At 42.4% G+C, this 14698-nt stretch overlaps 1 protein-coding gene across 1 annotated transcript in view; it reads left to right on the top strand.

Moving 5' to 3' along the window:
* Positions 1–918, top strand: part of LOC104690098 (mitochondrial intermediate peptidase) — a 68385-nt gene extending 67467 nt beyond the window's left edge. Inside the window, 1 exon segment of the mRNA XM_039565366.1 lies at positions 674–918. Coding sequence (XP_039421300.1) covers positions 674–768 — 95 coding nt within the window. The 3' untranslated portion in view covers positions 769–918.
* Positions 919–14698: the final 13780 nt, after the last annotated feature.

Here is a 14698-nt window from a genome sequence, read left to right as displayed (position 1 = left end):
TTTTTAGCTTCTCTCTTTGTAGAATTACCTGACAGAGTATTTGAGCATGATTCTTCATTATGCTAATTTTCTTGTCTGTTATCATGTAGCCAAGTGCTACAGCTAACAGATGGAGTAATTAAAATTCCTAAGAAAAGGTAAATCCTGGTACTGTAAAAAAAGCAAAACTAAAACTGCAGAATATTGAAAATGCTTTTGTTTATGTTTTGTGCCTTGTCAAAAATTTCAGATATAGCTGTACTTTAAATACTAAATTAAATGGTTGTAATGTGTGTAATGCTTTGAGAAAATATATTTTTTCCTGGCTTGGTCAGAGCTGAGATTTAGCAGATAAGGATTTATACACCTTCTCAATCACTTATTTATTTCAGTCATTTGGAAATGACTGTGTCTGTGGTTACATTGCTTTAAAACAGATATAATTCCCTGCTTAAACAAGGTTGTAATGATAAAAATCAGTTAACAATCTTGAAACCTGACAATTCTGCAAAAATGTGGAACAGGTATCTTGAAATAATAAATAATCCCTCTACACTATAATTGCACTTTTTTCTTGACAAAGAAACCTGGTAGCTGTTTCTGTGTAAGTTAGTTACCAGTAAGTGTTATTACTGACGAATCTGTCAAGGTCCCAGTATCCTTATGAAGAGCCTGTTGTCTTGCTTTTTTGTAGGTATGCTTCAGAAATCCCCTTCAGTTGAAGATTTTGTGGATGCCCTTGTTTCAGACTTAGACCATGACTTCGAAACATTTATCATGGACTCATAACAACAGAACTGAATTCCTTGATGGAAGATTGCATATGTCTTCATAATTGTGGATGAAATATTGTTGTGACTGGTTTTGCCTTTGGTGAACACTTTTAAGAGTTTGACTGTTCATGTTGGTGGAACGGTAATAAATACTTTCGTTGGATCACCTGGTTTCATTTTTGAAGGTAGTGACTGTTTTCCATTGCACAGGAGCTTAAGCATGAAATTTGAGAGAACAAATCCTCTAGCAGGTACTGTTAGAAAATTTGATCTTGTTGGAACATCTGAGTAAATGGAAATTGAACTCGTCTTCAGGGTGACTGGAGGGGTATGAATGGTCTTTTGGTACACACATTCCTCTTGATGTTATGGCCCAGAACTGTTCACGCAGGTCTTTCTCATGTGCTCATGGATTTTCTTTAACCTTGTTTGACCATATTTCTTGTAGGAGTCCTGTGGTAGGGAAAAGCAAGTTGTGTTTGAAACAAAGGGGAAATTGGAAAGAAAGAAGTGAAAAACTAGGAGCTGTATTTGAAATAGGGAACAGAAAGATGGGAGAAGTAGATCTGTAGTCCTACAGGTCTGCAATGGAAAATTTTAGGGTGAGGAGGAAAGAGATATGTTGCAACACATAAAAGAGATACAGGAGTAAAATAGGTACCTACAGATGATCTGATCCCTGCATGTTTGTTCACATGGAGCTTCCTTTTAATGATGAGTGGACAAGTTTGGGGAACTGTTCAAAGTATAGGAGGGCAGGTTTTGGAGGGGAAACAAAATAATTCAAAACAAATATGTTTTTCCAGGATAGGCTGGAACAGTTTAAGGTAGCAGATTATATAGTGGATAATGAACAAAGGGAATGTTATCAGTGGGTTTTTCTTTTTTCCTCTAAGTAAATTATGAAATGGTATTTGAGAATGTTTTGGGAAAAAAAAAAAAAAAGAAGAAAACTGGTGATTTTTTTTCTGTAGGAATTGTGTTATTTAGAGGTCCTCTGTAGGTTGTTATAAAAGGTATCATAAGTGTTCTGCTCAGTGGAAATGCAGTGAAAGAAGCAAGAAAGGAAGAGAACCAAAGCTGAGAGAAGAGGGCAAATAACTGGGAGAGAAGCAAGTAAAGGTAAAAAAAGCCCAGCCAGAAAAAGTGGGTGTTTGGGAAGGGATAAATAAGAGTGAGAGGTGATTGGATGATTTGCCCTCTTTTTAGCAGAATCAGTACAATAGGGTATTGTTTGATGTTTTACCCTATTTTTTTCACTGCCTGTTTTTGCAAGGTGGAAGTTGCCTTGTGTGAGTAGCATTGTCATTCTTTCAGAGCTGGGTTTAGACATTTTCACATGCTTTGATTAAATCATAGTGGGTGCATTTTCAGACATGTACCACAACCAGGCTTCCGGCTTTCTCCGCTGACTGACTCCATTGTGTATCTGCAGTTGGTCCCTAAGAGCAAAGAATGAATGGTTTTACTTAACAAACTAGGTGGGGATTTTGCTGTAAGTAAGGTCATTAAAAAACCCACAAGAACTAAGTGTCAGTTTAGGTGTGAGTAAAAACACACTGTGAAGATGGGAAGGCCTGTAAAGTATACAATAGCTGATGAATGTAAATTTAACAACCCATAGCAGTGTATTTAATGGAAGTATATTTCAAAGGGAATTCAAGGGTGTTGCTAAGGGAGCCTTGCATTGTTTGTTGCCTGGGTTTTGTACTGGAACAAACTAACAATTATGTTTATCTGGAGCTGGCACATGTTGAAAGATTCATTGTGACAAAAAGAACTTAGCAAACGGAAATCCTCGTGCTGACATGGCTCTGGAAGCACTGCGGTAAAGAAAATAAAGCATCATAATTGGCGGAATAAGCAGAGCATTTACAATTAAGAGATTGCCCCTACATTTTAATTTGAAAGAAATTCATGTGGTGTTGGATTTAGTGTACAGACACCTCTTCAAACTATATGTAGTAGTCACATTGTTTAATGCTCATGGCTGCTATTACTTCCTTAATTCATCATCTGATTTGATCCTTCTGCAAACAACAGTCTTTTCAAGGTATTATCAGAGTGGCATCTAACAATATCTTCCTTATATGAAATCAGATAGCAGCAAAGAAAGGAAGAAATTCTTGCCTTTTGCCAGAGCATGGTGGATTGCAACTTATTGCTCAGATTTATAATGTGTGGGATATCTGACAAAGATGGGAGCTGGTAGAAAAATACATCTCAGAATGATGGCTTCAGGTTCTTTTATGAAGAAACTCTGTTGACTCCACTGATTTTTTTTTAATGAAATAACCTTTGAGGATTGAACAGTAGACATGATTAAGCCTCTAGAGAACGTATGATACCACCACTATGAGGCTTACTACAGAAAGGGAAATATTATTCTAATTTTTTTCTCTTTTTTGATAGTGTCTAAAAATGCTTCCAGCTGTTCAAATGTCTGATGCTTTTTCCCTTCTTTTTTTTTTTTTTTTTGCTTTTCAAGAGACTTTTATTTTCCAGCAAATAATGTGTACTCTCAGTAACGTGAGACCTCTCTTGTGGCCAGCAGTGTAACTCTTTGTAAATGTAAAAACCACTGTAATCCTTTACCAGCATTCCATGCTTTCCCACTGGGGCTGCTGAACCAGCTATCCAAAAGTTTGGCTTATAGTACTGTAACTCAGCATCATGCTTTTGATCTGAAATTTTACAATGTTTTGGATTTTAGCTGCCATGGAAAATAAGTAGTGAACATCTTCAGAAGAAATTATACCCTTATGCAATCCTGAAATAATAACACATAATTACAACACATCAGAAAAGCACAGGTGGATTATGTTTGGAAGTCTGAGGTGTGAACTTTGCTTCTTTTTTTTTTTTTTAATGTTTGATGTGATTATTTTTCTGATTCACTTCAGATAGACTGAAATACTGTGTAATAATTACTTTCAGGTGACATAAATGCAGCTGGTGTTGCATGGAGTTCTCTAAACACCAAATATAACAGGAGCAAAAGGCAGCAGTTAAAAAGGCAGGGAAGAGAAGGGAAATCAGGCAAGGAATAATAGACTATAGATTAGAAACTGGGCATGGTAATGGATTGATACAGAAGCAAAATAACCTCTTGAGTTAAAAGCTTGGGCAGAGTAAAAGAGGGCTTTCTTTCCACAGCAGTAAGTCTAAAATGGAAGTTACAGCACTGTCAGTAACAGAAAAGGCAGAGGTGTTCAAAAATGTTTCTGCTTTGTCTCAGTGGAATGCCAGATGGAAGAATTCATATCATATGCTGATAAAATCTTTTCTACAGATGTTAAATAGCTGCTTGCACAGCTATTTAAAAATAAAAATAAAATAAAAAGTGAATATGTCAAAGAGAGCTTAGTCTTATAGATGACACTAAGATGGAAATGAAGAGATGACTGTAACAGCAATATTGATCACTCAGAAAATATGTATCTTAGTCTATCAGAAGATTAACAAGGATGATACAGAAGCACAAATTTGAAAGATTGAGCATTGGTCTGAAAACAAACGTTTAGCAAGAGCTGGTAGCTGAAATTAGGCAAAGTTGCACCTGATTTCTAGTTTCTATTTTGACAGCAGGGACAACATATGAGAAATGGTTCTGGGGTTGACTGATCAGCACCAGAAATGTATATCAGAGCTGGACTGTTTTCTGAAAAACATGCCCTAATTCAGATTAATTCAGAGAAGGCCTATAGCCTCAGTTACACCAGGGCAGAGCCATCTTTTCTGGTCCTACAAGCTGTGAGTCAGGAGAGTGTCTTTGGAAGGAGGTTTTTCCACGAGGGTGGCAAGTCTGTGCTTCCTGGATAACTGTCCTGCTGGCTTCCCCTTCTCTTCCATGGAGAGCTGGAAAAGCAGTGTCAGCCAAAGCACGTCCTCTGCTTGCTGTGAAGTGGGAGGCTGTGTGTGTCTGCTCCTTCCGATTGCTTCTGGGTTAAGTCTTGGAGATTTTGTGTTCCCAGAGCCAGGCATTTATTTGCGTGCCGTTGGGAACAAATTCAAGTCGGCACTTAATCCTGGCAGGTTTGCAATGTACCAAAAGGGGAGTATTACATTAAAATTAGAAAAAATTCAGGAGTTAAAGAACTTGAGAATTGAAGATGCATGATAGCAGAAAGCAAGCACACAGATTTCCTTGGGAGAAGGACCGTGGGAGAACAGCTAGTGTGCTCGGGGAGGAGAGGGAAGGAGATAAAAGATAAGGAAGTATAAATCAGCACCAGTAGGGCTGTCTGTCGGCCCTTCTGATCTTCCCCAGGCTGAGATTTGTTTACTTTCAAGTCCACTGCGGCTGCTCCTCAACAGCTGGCACGCGGAGCTGCACGGGTGTAGGAAATCAGTACAACTTTTTGTTTGGAGGAAGCATCCAAAAGATCTCGGAGACAAACTACTTACACCAGAAGCAAAGTGGTGCTACAGATCTGACAGGATGACTGGTTGGCGCTCTGCTGCTGTGTAGATTTAAAAGCACAGAGAGAAGGGAGTGGGATGCCTCTTGCCAGCAGCTGCCAAAGAGCCTGTAGCTTCTAAGGCAGCTTGTAGGTGGCTAAAACTTGCCATTCTGGCTGCCTTCACTCTTGATTAGAAGAAACAGACATCTTCAAAATGGAATATATCCTACCAGTCCAAGGATGGGGATGAACCAGCTCTTTTATGTGCCCTTGGTTGCTCCAGTAACTAGAGAGAGAGCACAGATGGCTGCAATAGAAGTGTCAGGAATCCTGGTATCAGTTCAGAACACCTCAAAACACTAAACTTACTTTTTTTTTTTTTAGCTTTACAGTTTTTCAGTTGTCAAATGCCGCCATCATTTACTTTTGCTGCCTGTCATACATGGCTGAGTTCATGTGTCATTGACAGCATCACATAGTGCAATATTAAAATAGTCACAGAAGATGCTCTTAATTAATCTTCAGGACCTCTTGGGTTTTATGAAGTGCCGTTTGGCCGTTGTCCCTCTGACTCCTTACGGCCCTTTCACTTCACTCCTTAGACATTTCCAAAGGCCCCCTTCTCTGCCTACTCTTACAGCTGCACTGGGACATGACCCAGGGGGTAGGAGGAGGGGAGGGATGCTTTGGGCTGTGACTGACCCGGGGGTTGTGATCATGTCAAAGCAAAGTGGCAGCATGGCAGGTTCTTCCCATCCTGTTGACAGCTGCTACTGCTGGTGCCCATTCAGCCTGGAGTTTGTATCATGCTCAAAGAGCATTTTTCATCCACCTTCCCTGCGCTGTGGAAAGCTGGGCCTTGGGAAGTGCCCTGAATGTGATCCACTAAGAAGGTAAGCGTTGCCGAGCTGGGCCAAGTTGGGATGGATGAGCCCCTTTAGGTTATAGGCCACAGGACAGCAGCTCTCAATATTCTGCAGGCAGCTGCTCCTCATGAATTATAGTAATTTATCAGGTGGGTGTTTGAAGGTGCTTGTCCCTTGAACATGATCAGAATCCAGTGTTTGGCTGTTTGCAGCAGCTCTTAACCTCATCAAGCTGCTCTGGCATACTCACAGCAGATTAGCAGGGCAGTTATTAAAAATAGTCTGTTTATTAATGGTGCTCTTCAGAAGTAGCCACAAGGCTCAATCATACCCTACTTTCAGTATTTAAAATACATATGAAATAAAAAAGGTGTGTAAAATCAGAAGGGCTTGCTGGTTTCACTTTTAGTGCACACTCCTACCAGACCCACTTTTCTTCCTCACAAAGATGGAATCCAGTTAACTCATCTTGCAGCTCCCTGCACAGAGGCAAATCCTCATCCAGCATAAATTTCTGTAGCCCAAATGAAGTTATTAAAGACCTGTGTTATTTATACCTGTTGAGTGTTTTCCCTCAAGGTCATTTGACAGCATCCCAGGTCCTGGGTAGCTGAGCTGCAGCATCTGCTGTGGGCAGCCAGGGGCTGTATGGAGGAGGCTGAGTGACAGCCTGGGAGCAGAGGGGTGTCTTCAACTTTGGGCAGCTGATAGGGCTGGAGCCCTCAAATGGCTGCATTTCTTCACATGATTTTAGAAATGAAAAATGCATCAAAATTGCCTTGAATGCCTTGGCTTTCAATGCTTCTGACATACAGATGTGCTCAGTTGTCTGCAGTTCATTTCCAAGGTGAATACAGTTGTAACAAAATCATTTTATAAGAGGGCCCCAGGGGAACACAAGTGATAGAGCAGCTTTTATAACATACTCAAACTTCTATAAAACTAATTATATGTGTTATCAAAATGATTCATGCTAGCCAGAGTAAATCCTACTCTTTACAAATGAGAGTTGAAGTGACAGTTCACTGTCTCTTAACATTTGCACAAATATATTGCCTTTTCTCCCTGTGCTGTCACAGGGAGGTTGAGGAAGGAATTCCCCAAGAACTGGAGGTGCCATTGCAAGAAAAAGGCAGTGCCATTAGGGTCTGTAACCTCAGCTGACGGTGACAAGGTAAGTTCTGACCAGACCTGATTCCTCACCATCACGGCAAACTTTCTTCTTATTTCCTGTAAGTTTAATTTGTTGTCTTGCCCTGAAGCCTGCCCAGCAAATGTGTCCCTCATGCATGGAGGAGTGCCATGTGTCTGTAGGTATTGCTCTCCCTGAAACTATTTAACACTGAAGGTCTTTTGCAAAACAGTGCCGAATTGCTGGCGGTGCTTTCCCTAAGTAGGGATTTAGATAACTTGTTCTACTTAATCAAATTAGCTATCTTTGATTTAATCTGGTGTTTAAGCCAAATCCCCAAGACAAAGTGGTTTTAATAGTCTGTTCAGTTTGTAATCTGTTTTCCAAGAAAATCAGCTTTTTTTTTTTTTTTTTTATTTCTGACAGTCTCAAATGTACATGAAAAACTGATGTAGGCTGGCTGAGTACAGGGAAATAGTTTATTTGACATCCAGCTTCTTCCTTTGTGAGCTATCCCATTTTCCATGCCTTTCCCTTCGTCAGCTGGTCTGACCCCTCTGCCTCTCTGGCTATAGCCTGTATTTTTTTTTCTTCTTCCCTGATTCATGTTTGTTTCTCATCCTATTTTGCATCTCCATCTTTATTTGCTTTATTTGGAAAAAAAAAGAAGTTTTACAAAGTAAAGTGGGTCAGTAAAAGCCACAAATCCCTCTTTTAATAACTCATTCTCTGTGTGTTGGGAGCCTTTGTGCCAGCTGAGAACATTTCACATCCCAGTCACCAGACCCTACGGAAAAGGTCACTTCAGGGTAACCTCTTCAGAAGCACAGGACTTGCTGAGGCAAACAGGACCCTTGAGCTTTGCTCTTCCTTTTCCATTATTCACCTGGGGGTTTAGGCTGGAGCAGAGAGGCTGTGTACCTCTTATCCATGTCAGGACTGGGAAAGGTGACCCTCAGCTCACACTGTGCTCACCCAAAGGTCCCTCTGGTGCTCCAGCTGTAGGTGGAAGATCCATCAGTGCTCTCAGTCAACTAAAGGACACAGGTGTGAAATGCTGCATTAGCTCTGGACCTCCTAAACAGTGTTTTAAGGGCCAATGTCAGCATGGGGCTTCTGTGATTGTTGAGAGACTTTGTTAAAAGTGAGCTCCTGGGTAGTTTATTTATCAAGACCTGGAATGACAGTTGCAGTATGAATGTGAAAATGTGAGAAATAGGAAGCTGGAGCTGCTGGTTTAGCTGACATCCTAGAATTCTATTTTATTTCTCCCTGAATGTTGGGGAAAATGATGGGGTAGGTGAAAAGTTTTTATTTTCTGCATATTGGAGAAAATTCCTTGTTATGCCAAATTATCAAAGCCAGTTTTGGTCCTTCCATTTGTACTGCTGCTGCTCCTTACCACCTTCCACTGACCTGAAATCAAACCTGAGGAAATCCTCCAGATAAATTTACCCTGTTTATACTGACTTACCCATATCCCATCTGAACCCAGGGTGTTGCTCTCCAGCCCTGCCATTCTGTTGGTGAAGCTGATGCTGGGAGAGACAAATTCTGTCTCTGCAGGCAACTCATTCTCCCACCTTTTATTTGCCTTTTTCCTATGCCTATACCATAAATACTACAGCCTCCTGGACACTGATATTTGTACTAAAAAAATAACACAAACAGAACACAAATAGAAAGGCCGGCAAGTGTCTGGCAGGGGCGATCTGTCTGTAACTTCTCTCTTCGTTATTACCACTCTAAGCAATTTAAATGTGCATAAACCAGCTCGAAGTGGAAGGAAGCTCTGAATCCAGCATGACCACTGTTTGGAAAAGAGTAGGTGTTAATATGCCCAGAGGTCATCTGGGGCTTGTAACATCTCTTGGCAGGGCCTGTGGCAGCCAAACTGGTATTTTCTTACTCTTCAGGAGTGCTGGGGTGTTTGGCAGCAACCTCTACACCTCACTCCACTTTAAGGATCATCATCATTAGGGCTGCTGAGCTGCCATCTCTCCTTCAGGGACTGGAAGATGTCCATAAAAAATTGGGCATTGGTGACGCTGAGGGGATGAAGTTGTTGATAATTGGTGGATTTTCTACAAGAGGGCTGTCCCTGGGTGTTGGCCCAGCTCCTGCTCAGTGGAGACTGGGCCTGCTCTTGCTGCTCAGCAGCACAGCAACAGTGTCAAAGTCCCAAGAGTGTTTATGCCTTCCATGGCTTTTCCTGTTGGCCTGAGTCTAGCATGCCTCTTCTCTGTCTCTCAGAAAAGGGGTGCTGAGGTGACAATAGTCATTGGCTGGCACAGCTGGAAGTTTACAGTATTTAAATCACAGTTCCAGGTCTGAGTTCCGCACTCAGATCCTTAAGATGGGATCAGCCAGCATAGGAGGAGGTAATTAAAGGTCTATTACAGCAAGCTGGTCCTGATGGAGCCATAGTGGTCCTGGTGGTCCTGGTGAAGCTGCTGCAGGCAGGCACTCAAGTCACATCGTCAGCTGCCTTTCTGAACTCAGGGATCGGCAAGTGTGCTCTTATGGGTTGGTTTGAACTGAAACATGTATGGCACAGCTGTGCTCATTCAAAAAGGAATTAAGAAAGCTCTAAAGAGGGAATTAAACCTTGCTGAGACCCACCAAGACAATGTTGAGACCTTTTATTTTGACTGGAAACATGTAAATCACCTGCATTCCTGACTCAGAGTTACTTAAAGACTGCTTTCAGAAGCGTTTATAGAGAGAGAACCCACTGTCACTGGCTTCATACGATCCCAGATGGCATGATACAAATTTTACTCTTTTCTAGGATCTGTTTTGTACATCCTGCTTTGCATCTTGGCTTTTCTTCCCCTTTGGCATTGCTGATGAATGTTTTGCTTTCCCATGGCTTCCACTCCTCAGTGCTGCACTGAGTTGGTTGCCAGCTACACCAGCTCTCTGTACTGTTTGGAATCCCCCCTCCTTGTCCAGGTCAGCCTGAGACTTTGCTTTTGCTGAATTAAAGCTTAAGAGGAGACTGGTGTGACACACTGGTGTCAAGGGACCCAGCCCCCTCCCCACTACTGCTTTTCTGCCCCACTGTGGCCCTTGGGAGGTCTATCCCAGTATCCAGAGCCCCATCTCCTGCCACAAGCTGCCTGAGGGTGCCTGAAGCTGCTGGGCCGAGCCATGATGCAAATCCCAGTAGGCTAATGCCAACCTGTGAACAAATGCCATAGAGATGTGTGGGGTAAAAGGGATCAGTTCTGTGACAGGGGAGAGCAGCAGCTCGGCCCTGCCAGGACCTTCCCAGTCACAAAAGCCAGACGTGGGTTGTGACCTGCCCTTGCTCCAGCCTGGGCAGTTCAGGGGCTGCCTGGTACAGACTGCTCCTTGCAGGGAGGTGTCCCAAGCCTTCCTGTTCTGTAGCTCTGCCGAAAGCAAACACATGGCGAATTAGCCTTCCACGTGTTGCACCAAATTTGGGGGCGAGGCTGGGCTCATGTGATTTACAAATCTTTCTGGGCTCCTTAACTTTAAAATCATTCCTGTTACTACAATTTTTACATCCACACTTCCTCTATCTGCAGCTTTGCCCATCCTTTGCTCATCGCCTTTGAATTTGGGCTTTACAAGGCCAATCACAGCTTCACACATCATTTTCTCCTCTTGAGTCTCTTCCTGGTGCACTCTTTAGCTTTTCCAGTGGTCAGTGTACCACAGGGACTTCTTTATCCTGTCTCGAACTTGGGACTCTGCACAGAGCTCTCAGCCAGGAGAAGCACCTTGGTGCCCACTTTGTGAATGTTGCAAAGAGATGATGGATCCTCAGCTGGGATTCCCCAGCAAAAAATCCCCATCCAGAACAACACTGGAAGAGCTTGCACATGGTAGTGGCAACATTTTCAGACGGTCCTGAATCTGGGTTTCCATACACCACAAACTGATGGATTAATTGCGGACAGGAGTACATCCTTCAGCTGCCAGAGGTCCATGAGTAGTGCTAAGAAAAAGGCTCACTCATCAACACCAGTTTGCAGTTTCCCACTCCATAACCTAATAAAGAGCCAGAGTCAAGCAGACAAACAGCAAATGCTGTGTTGAGGACATTGCAGTGTAGTGCCTGTGTCCTGTGTAAAAGCCATTCACCCACTGGAAGACTTTGAGCAAACGCCACCAAAACTTTGCTAAAGCAAAGGGAGGGGTAGATGCCACGGTAACACAGGATTGCTCCCACTGTGACAGAGGAGCAGCTGTGAGCCATGGCCATGGCATCACTTCTGCCTTCGCTGGGGGCAGGTGAGGAGTTGCAGAGGGACTGGGTCAGCCAGAGCCCAGCCCTGATTAGCTGCTGAAGGGGCTCTTGAAAGTCCCCATTTTAGGGCCCTGTGGTTTTCTTTCCTGTAGAAGTGTAAGGATTGTAATGGCATAGTATAAAAATATGTAATTCTATCGTTTACACTGGATCTGTTCACCAGCAACAGCTGGTGAGGGTGAAGAGGTGAGGGTCTGAGGTGGGAGTGGGGTGCTGCCAGTGAGCCTGCAGGGAGTGGGTAGGTGTTTCCCTGCCCAGGCATCCCCTCCCACTGCCTGTGGGGACTCTTGCCTATTTTGGCCAAAATTAGACTGGATTCTTTGTTTCATGTCTTCCATCTCGCTGTTCTTAAGTTTTTGAAGTGTTTTAAAACATTAGTGTTAAAATAATTTCTGTTGAACTGAGTACAAACAAGTAACTTGGATGTGATTTGAGCTGATTTATAATTAGCAGTTCTAAGCAGGAGACTAATTTAACTGTGCCATCCTTTCTGCAGTAACTCCTTTGCTCTTTGGTGATGTTTTCCACCACCCTAAGAGCACAGGAGAGAATGCTCTCCTATGTCTCAACTATCAGGTCAGCCCAACCTGCTTTGACTCACCCATTTAGGAAATTGAGCTGAATACCGGGTGTGCAAAGTAGATCTGATATGAAGGATTATTTATTTTGCTATAGTATTTTGTGGTAAGATTATCTCAGGGAAGAGAAAGTGACTGTTCCAGGCCAAAAAAGAGGGCACCTTTGTGTCTCCAGTCAGTTTAAACCATCACACTTCCCACTGTCCTGTCTGTAATCTTTTCTATTGATAATTTTTTTGCAGCACCTGAGGGTAAGTCCTGTTACCAGCAATTTTTACATGATGTCCTGGATAGTTCTGTCTTGCTGCTGTGACTTCCTTGTCCCCAGTTTTCATGGAGGATTCTCGCAGAAAAATCCCAATCAAAAATCACCATTTTAAGCATTTTACCATGATCTTTCATTTCAGAAGCAGCTGTCCCCAGATAGGAATACAACCAAATAACCCCCTGGGTAGATTGGCTTTGAATGTGAGCTCCTCTGCCTTTCTAAAAGCAAGCTTTGCCTCGTGCATGTGTTACATCTTCCAAATTAATGGAAATAAACCCCCAGTTCTGTTTTCCAGTGGCAAAGGGGGATCAGATCAGGCAGTTGAGGAGAGTAGGAAACACAGGCCTGGAGGAAGGCAGGCAAACAAGTACCTGAAAATTGCAGCCGTGATAAATAAGACAGGTAGGAAAGAACCATAAAACAGGAGGAGAGGGGATAAGAGAGAGAGAGATTCCTTTCCTGAGTGGAAAGAATCTTCACTGTGAGTCCTGTTTCTGCCATGGGGCAGGGGATGGGGAGGACAAATCCTCCTGTGTCAAGAAAAAGGGGTCAATGCAGCATGTCTTCTTCACAAAATGGATTTTTTATGAAGACTAAGAAGATAAAATTCCTGGTATGCTTGAGGGGCAGGGTAATTCTAGAGAATAGAAGAGTTTTCTTTCCTACTTGTTTTCCCATGCAGCCCAGGGTTATTTAGCTAAGCTTTTAATACACAAATGGGAATTTTGCTGAATGATTCTCCAGCACAACTTTTATGCAATTTTTTTTCTCCTGTCTCTTTCCACCCCCCTTTTGTTTTCTTTTGTCTGAACTACCCATAAGCAGTGGTTCAATAGCAGACTTTTAACAAATGGGTTGCTGGTGTGGGTTGGGGTTGATCTAGTCAAAGATGTGGGTGTTTGCTTTTTTTTTTTCCTGGCCTGGTTACTGGGCCAGGGGACAGAGCAGCAGTAATAGCATGAAGCAGTAGCTGATTCCAGGGCTGTCTTCTGGGTGGCATTAGGATATCTGCATTTCTTTTCCATGAGAAACAGTAATAGAAGTCTAGCAAAATCTGAATACAGTCTTTTTTTTTTAGTTTTGTCCAAAACCTGAGGTAATTAGGAAAAGAACAGAGATTGTCAGGCATTTAAACCCTCCGGCTCTTGCAGCATGGAGTATGACAAGGCCAAACTGAAAGACAGCTTCTGCTCCCTAAGATCAGGTAAGAACTGTGGGAGTATCCTCAGAGGAGCTGCAGCAGCTGTAGACCTTTAACTGGATGAAAAGCAAACATTAGGAAGCAGATCCAAGGAGGCCTTGCTTCCAAAACTTTCAGTTGTTTTTGGTTCACCCCCTCAGCTAACAGATGATAATAATTTCTATTTAATTACCTCTCAGCTGCTGCAGTTACAGCACTGATTCATCTGCAGAAGGTGCAATATTTTTAGGCTTCCAAGCACTTTTACAGCTATTTGCACATGTAGGAGACTTGCACTTACATATTTGCACATGTAGGAGACTTGCAGAGGGAAATCAGCTGCAAGAGGCTGCAGTGTGTGCTGGAAGTGCCAGCCCTGCTCCCTGTTCTCCCCTGCCTCCTGCAGCTGTTGCTGCTTCTCCCACTGCCCAAAGTCCACTCACTGCAGAAAGGCAATAAAAAGATTTCTTCTCTAGGAAAAGAAAGCATCTGGGCCATAAATGCAACAAGCACCCCTCAGTGACACTCCTTGTATTAGGAAACATCTTCTGGCACTCAGGTATTTTTCAGGAATCCCTACTACAGCACTTGCCAACACCTTGACTAAACTCCAACACTATCTATTTGTTGTTGAAAGCCACAGGAGATGTAATTTAAGGCATTCTTGAGCTCTTCCCTGCAGATCCCACAGCCTCTCTCATTGTATTAATGAGAGGTCTGAACCCACAGGGCTTGCTTCTTTTAACCCATCAATACAAGAGGCATTTTATCACCTAAAGGATTTAGAGTCTCTTCTGCCTGAGTCCATCTGTTCTGCCAGTTGAAAAACAGTGTATGAAGATAACTTTGAAGTAGTTCTTGTCTATAAAAAAATTGGTTAGTCCTCCTTGAGTAACCAACAAATCCTCCAAAGTTTAGAGTATATTTAAAAATACAGCTTAAACTGAGGATTACAGTAGATTGAGGGTTTAACATGGAGAGTAGCTGCACAAACCTTCCCAGAGAAACTTCCTTAGGTGAATTTTCACAGCATTTTGTCAAGGTGTACAAATTTTTTTGATTGAGGATTTTTGTTTCTTTGTAGTCTCAAAATAACCAAAAAAGTGTGATGAACTTTGACAAAATGTGTTATGTGCTGGAATATTATGGGTCTGTTTTGGTATCTCAGTCAGAAAGATATTTTCACTTGCACAGGTGCAGTGTCCCCTTAACTTCAATTGTTGAACATCCATAGGGATAA

Source organism: Corvus cornix, chromosome 1 (assembly GCF_000738735.6).
Source record: "Corvus cornix cornix isolate S_Up_H32 chromosome 1, ASM73873v5, whole genome shotgun sequence".
NCBI lineage: Eukaryota > Metazoa > Chordata > Aves > Passeriformes > Corvidae > Corvus > Corvus cornix.
Note: the sequence above shows the minus strand (reverse complement) of the source record. Positions and strands in the feature narration are given on the sequence as shown.